This window comes from Ailuropoda melanoleuca, chromosome 12, assembly GCF_002007445.2.
Source record: "Ailuropoda melanoleuca isolate Jingjing chromosome 12, ASM200744v2, whole genome shotgun sequence".
NCBI lineage: Eukaryota > Metazoa > Chordata > Mammalia > Carnivora > Ursidae > Ailuropoda > Ailuropoda melanoleuca.
This window is the reverse complement of record NC_048229.1, coordinates 29,794,858-29,800,920: the sequence shown is the minus strand read 5'-3', so window position 1 is coordinate 29,800,920 and position 6,063 is coordinate 29,794,858. Positions and strand designations below refer to the sequence as shown.

General features: G+C 57.9%; 1 protein-coding gene across 1 annotated transcript in view; it reads right to left on the bottom strand.

Annotated features, from left to right (window-relative positions):
* Positions 1 to 6,063, bottom strand: part of SHANK1 (SH3 and multiple ankyrin repeat domains 1) — a 42,180-nt gene that overhangs the window by 24,806 nt on the left and 11,311 nt on the right. The window contains 4 exon segments of the mRNA XM_034638973.1: positions 1,717 to 1,746; positions 2,207 to 2,282; positions 2,439 to 2,552; positions 5,785 to 5,978. Coding sequence (XP_034494864.1) covers positions 1,717 to 1,746; positions 2,207 to 2,282; positions 2,439 to 2,552; positions 5,785 to 5,978 — 414 coding nt within the window.

Sequence of the window (6,063 nt, the reverse complement as noted above, 5' to 3'; positions counted from 1 at the left end):
GGGGAGGGGCGAGGCGCGGGGGGGAGGAGAGGGGGAGGCACTTCCGGTCTGGGGCCCCCCCTTAACCCCCTCCCCCCTCCAGAGCCCTCCCGCGCAGGTGCAGAGCGATGGAGAGCGGAGAGAGACGCACACCACCATACAAGATGCCTCGCGACCGCGTGCGGGGACGCGCGAACCGAGTCCCACTTCCCAAGCAGGGATACCACGGTGAGAGAGGCCCCAGGAGGGGACGCACAGCCCCCCATCGCAGACCGACACATAATGCACCCCAACACAGTCTGGAAGGGCCAGGAAGGGAAGACTAGAAACATTGAGACTGGGCCCCAGAGCAGTGAGAGACACCCCTCCCCCCCGCCCCAGGGAAGCCCAGAAGAGGGACAGACACACACTGCAGTTCACTCAAGAGAGGAGAGAGCACAGACCCCCAGGGAGAGGAGAAAGGGTGGCAACAGGCCAGGCCCTCACAGCTCCAGCAGGGATGCAGGGCACACAACACAGGCCAGGCCACCTCAGACAGGGGCAGGGAGAGCCGGGGGGGAGGCAGGAGGGGAAAAGGCTCAGACACCACACAGAGCAGCACATGCCAGCAGGCACAAGGAGGAAGGGAGAAGGGGAGGGAATGAAGTTCACAGAGCTAGGGGAGGAGAAGGAAGAAGCTGAGGGCAAGAGGGACCGCCCCTATCCAGCTGGTAGAGCAAGTGATTCCCAGACCAAGGCCAAGGAGAGACCCAGAGAGACACTGTCAGAGACAAGAAGCAGAGGCTGATAGGGAGATTTGGGGTGGGGGGACCTTGATACTCACCCAGTGCCCAGAGCCAGAGACGTGCCAGGTGAACACGCACAACGGTCAAGCGCCTCAGACACTCCGGGCGCAGGGTGGCACCCCAGCCCCACCCTCTCTCCCCATCTTGTTATTTTTCTCTCCCCGCAACCCTCCCACCCATCCCCACTGGCCAGAACACAGACACATAGGTTTGGACACATTTAATGGAAGGATGCTACAAACGAGGAGACCCTTCCCTGGATAGGGGGGAGCGGTGGGGGAGGGTGTCATCTTTCAGATACCCAGTTATGACCATCCCTCCCCCACAGTCTTGCCCTTCTGGAAGCCCAAGCCCTGGAATCCTCCCCTCTTCTGCCCTCCCCTCCCCCAGTGCCCTAGGTCCTGAATTCCAGATCAATGGGCCAGATGCAAATGCATGCACACAATTTTCTGGGCTAACACGCACACACAGTGACATGCATAGAAAGAGACAGACATGTGCAGAAACCCACCTGTCCGTACAAGGTAAGCAAACACACTGACATCCCTGGAAACACTTGCCCTCATTCTCAGACACACAGATTCAGGGAAACACAAATGTGCAGTGCCAGCTGCACGATCAGCCTCAATTGTGCACCCATAAATGACAGCCACAAATGCACCCATCTATACAGAGGAGGACAGACCCTCTCACTGTCATGGGCATATATAGGCAAAGGACTATACGTCTAGGGGTGTCTGGCCACTCATGCATACAGACACATGTCATGCCCATCTACAGAGACACAGGGGCAAGGACACACTCAGAGAATCCGTACAAGGACGCTCGCCTGTGTAAGATGTTCACGCACAGGGAAACCAGCTCTGGTCGTGCACACACAAGTCCATACATCCCCAGGCACCCCTTTCTTCCCATTCCTGACCCCGTACCCTCCCTTCCCCTCCCCTCTCACCTCCCTGGGCCAATCCCATCCATCAAGCTTCTGAAGCAAGTCAGCCAGCAGCCAGGGAGGGGAAAGGTGTCAGTGTGCCCGTCTCTCCAGCCCCACCCCTCCTGGCCCAGCTATGCCTGCCCCTCTCCCCACGTCCGTGCGAGGCATGGGATGCATACACTTCTGCTGCACATGACCGCACAGAGATGGGGCACATGAAGGAGACAAAGGCCTCCAGCCAGCCACACACACGAGCTCCCTGGGCCCCCAGACATCCCCATCCTTATCTGTCCACCCCACTATTCTCAAGCTACCCCAAAACTGGGCAGTCTCAGGCTGCCAAGGATGGTTTGGGACTAGGCTTGTGGTCTGAAGCTAACTCTGCCTTTCCCCACCTCTGAATCAAACTTTAGAGGGAGCAGAAAGGAGGCTTGGAGGTGGTGGAAATATTTAAAGGTGGAATATGAAGGGAGGTTGGGTGAGGGGCACCCGAGGGTGTAAGGACATTTACCTTGGGGCATCAAAGCTGTCGTAGGAGCCCACGGTATAATGCCGGAAGAGTCTCTTTGCCTTGTCGCTGCGGCTTTCTGCAGGGGGAAAGGGACGACCTTGGACCCTCACTCTGGAAACCATGGGCCAACCCCTGGAGGTCCTGGCCCAACTCGTCCCATCTACCTCCCAGCACCCCATCCCCGTCAGGAGAACCCTAGGATGATCGGGGACAACTGGGGAGTCCTCATTACCTTGCTTTCCCTCCTGGGAGCGGTTCGCCACCTCTTCTAGGCAGTCAGAGGGGAACCAGCCAACACGACCTTTGACCTGGCCTTCCCAGAAGCCTCCTTCCCCGATGCTAAGCACTGGGTGGGGAGCAGGGACATAGAAACATTTCTAGGTTTCTGTGTCGCCCCCCCCCCGCCCCCAACATAGTCGATGCACAGCCTTGCCACAATTCCCCAGCACCTTGCACAGGGCCTGGCCCAAGGGCATCCTTAATAAACGTCCAGGGAAGGGATGAGGGGGAGGGGGTAGAACCAAATCATATCACTACTGCATTCTCACTTTCCAAATCCAATGGGGACATCCAGAGGCACTGGGAGAAAGGGCTGTGTCTGGTGACACGGTCCTCACAGGTTAGGGACACATCCAGGACTGGCCCTCACCTCCCCTGGTAACCAACCAGTCACAGCTCGGGGCGGGGCGCGGGGTGGGGGGGTGTTCTGTAATTTCCCTAACCTGTCGCTGGGGGCCCCACACGACACACATTTGCTGACTGCGTACTGTCTGCGCATGTGGCGACTGCCCAAGTACAAAGACGGACATCAGGGAACTGCTAACGTCTATCCAGTCCTCACTGGTGACCATAACCCTATGAAGGGACACTTTCATTAAACCCTTTACTGATAGGTAAACTGAGGCTCAGAGAGCCAGAGTCATTTGCTCTGGAATATACGGCTTGTAATCCAAAGAGCCTGGATTTGAACCCCACTCTGTCTTCAGAGTGAAGGCTTTGAGTCATAATGTTTTGCTACCTCTCTGTTCAAGCAGGGTTGCTGCTGCTTCTGACGTTGGCGATCATGGCAAGAGTAACAAACGCGCACTGTCCTCCCTCTTTTCAGCATTGCTCCTGGCTCTGGCTCTGCTCGGCCCTTCACACACTTCCCTCGGGCCTACCTGGGTAGGCAACAACTGATTTCCCATTTTCTAGATAAAGAAGTGAAGCTAAAGCAGGAAAGTCCCTTGCCCAGAGATGGCTCAAGCCACACTGGGATTTGAGTTGGGGCCCCCTGGGGCTTTTCTCTGCTTTAGCTGCCACCCTTGGGAGGATCTGGGGAGACCAAATCGAGGAGATGCACAAGGGCATGGAAGGGAGCAGGCGAGGGGGTCACACGCGGTCTGGGTTCTTGGCTAGCCCTCCAGTGACCAGCTGGGTGGTCATGGAATCAATCGTCCGTTCACTGAACGAAGATTTATTTAGTGCTGGTCACGAGTCAAGCACCAGGCTAGACACTGGGTTGAGGGCCCTTGGACACAACCAATGTGGTTCTTGTCCCCATGGCGCTTCCTCCCTGGCACCCACTGGAGGCGTAACTCTGTAAGTGACCATACAATTGAAAATGATGGTCAGCGCTCCAGGGGAAAGGGACAGGGTGTCCGAAGAACGGCCAGATGGGGGTATATAAATCGGACGGCAAAGAGGTGCCAGGACAGTGTCCCAGAGGACATGACATCTAGACTGAGACTGGAAGGATCCTAGGGGTTTAAGAGGCAAAGAGAGGGAGGAAAGGCTGTCCTGGCAGAAAGAACAGCACGTGCAAAGAGCCTAGTGTGGAAAAGGGCTTGGGCCATGTGAGGAATGGGGAGAAGGAGGTCCCTGGCGCCCTGTGGGGGAAGGGAAGAATGCCATGAGATGAGGTTGGTGGGTGGGTGGGCAGGGGAGGGGCGAGCAGGCCAGGCTCAGGCACTGGGCTTTGGCCTGAGAGCAGAGGGAGCCCGCGGCCTCAACGGGGTGCGGTGAACCTCGGTGGCATCATGGATGGAGGCACGCTTTGAAGCGATTAAATGTCTTAATGAAAGGGAAGGATACAAAGACCGGGCAATGTACAGAAGTATTGGGCTTGAATTTCAGAAAGAAACTTGGAAGATACTGCACACGGAAGGTCCCTCCCCTCGGACCTTAGCTTCCCTTTCTTCTTTCAAACTCTTGTCTCAGAGCACAGATCTGACCCTCCACATGTGTGTGCCTGTGTGTTCACACACACATAGGCACGCACATACACTTCCCAGGCACCCTGCCTCTGGAGGCACTGCCGCTGGCCCCCACAGTTCGCTCCTGCCTCTAGCCATTCATTCATTCATTCATTCACTCATTCAGCAGATATGCACTGAGGCTTCCTGGGTCCTGGGTCATTACACTGGGCCCCAGCAACCCAGAGATCAATGACACGTGACCTTGCCTTCAGGAACTCAGGCTATGGGAAGAGATAGAACAAAACAGATGCTGATTCACGACCCACCTGATGCTCCAATCCCTGCACATCCTTTAAGGCCCCACACAACCTCTGTCTCCTATGGGAAGAACCCCCAGCTTTCCCGGGCAGCCGGGGTCTCTCTCCTCTCTAAGCTCCTGTCATGGGGACCCCCTGAGGATCACGATCGTTGGCGCTTGCTATGTGCTCAGCATTGTCCTGGCTGCTTTAAGGGAACTGACTTTTTAAAACCTCACCAGGGTCCCATTGTACAGATGGAGAAACTGAGGCCCAGAGAAAAGTCCCTTGTGTGAGGGCGCCCAGCCAGGAGGTGGTCGAGCCGGGATTTGAACCCTGGCAGCCCGGCCCTCCAGCGCGACACTACTCAGCTCCTCCGCAGCCTAGAGTCGGCAAAGAATTGCTCCCCCGCCTCGCATTAACTGCCACGTCTGCTTGCTTCCCGTTTCCAAGCTTCATTCTATCCAAGAACACACGTCAACAGCCCTGCGAAGTCTGCACGTGAGGGCTACTGGCACCATTTTCCAGAAGAAGACAGAAAAACCAAAGAGAGGCAAACTCCAGGAACAGCAGCCGCCGCTCAGGGAGCCCTCGGCATGGCCCTGGCTTCCAACACCTGTCTCATCAGAGCCCCGGGAAGCGGGCCTCACCCCATTTCTCAGAGGAGGACACCTGGCAGGGGCAGGAGGTGAAGTCAAGGTGGCTTGGCCTCACGCTCCGCACCGGGGGGCAGGAAAGACCGTGGGCTCAGATGGAGGACCGGGAGAAGTCACTTGACCTGTGGGACTGTTCCTTCAACTGTCCGATGGGCTCCTGACACCCTCCTGAAAGGCCGATCCTGCGGGGGTACCACTCCCACGGGGACTGGTGTGGTGTCGGGCCCCCCCAAATGCTCATTTCCCTTCTTTGGCCTCAACACCTCCTCCCAATGGGCGTTTCATGCTTCTCCGGGGCCGAGGGGCATCCAGGGGCTCTCTGGGGTCCCCAGAGTCCACTGGAAAGTCTGGGCCCAGAGCACTGTTTGTCCTTGACTGCCTCGTCCTAGAGCAGTGCACTCCCCTGCCCAACCCTCGCCCCCCAGCCTGGCCCGGCCCTGCCCTGTTACCTTTGATCTTCTCCCCCTTGCTCAGGGAAATCTCCCCCTCCGCTTGGGCCTGGTAAGACTTCACGGCCATGAAGGAGCGTCCGGGTACCGCTGAGTAGAGCTTCCTGCGCCTCCCGCGGCTGCCCAGGGAGCCCCCAGGGCCCCCCGAGCCCCCCGTGCCCCCTGCTGGCCCTTCCCTGGGCGTCCCGCTGGAGCTGCATACACAGAGGGTGTGAGAGGCAGGGGAGAGTGGAGGGAGGGGGCACCTCTGGGAGAACAGGGGTCCGTGGGGTGGGGGGA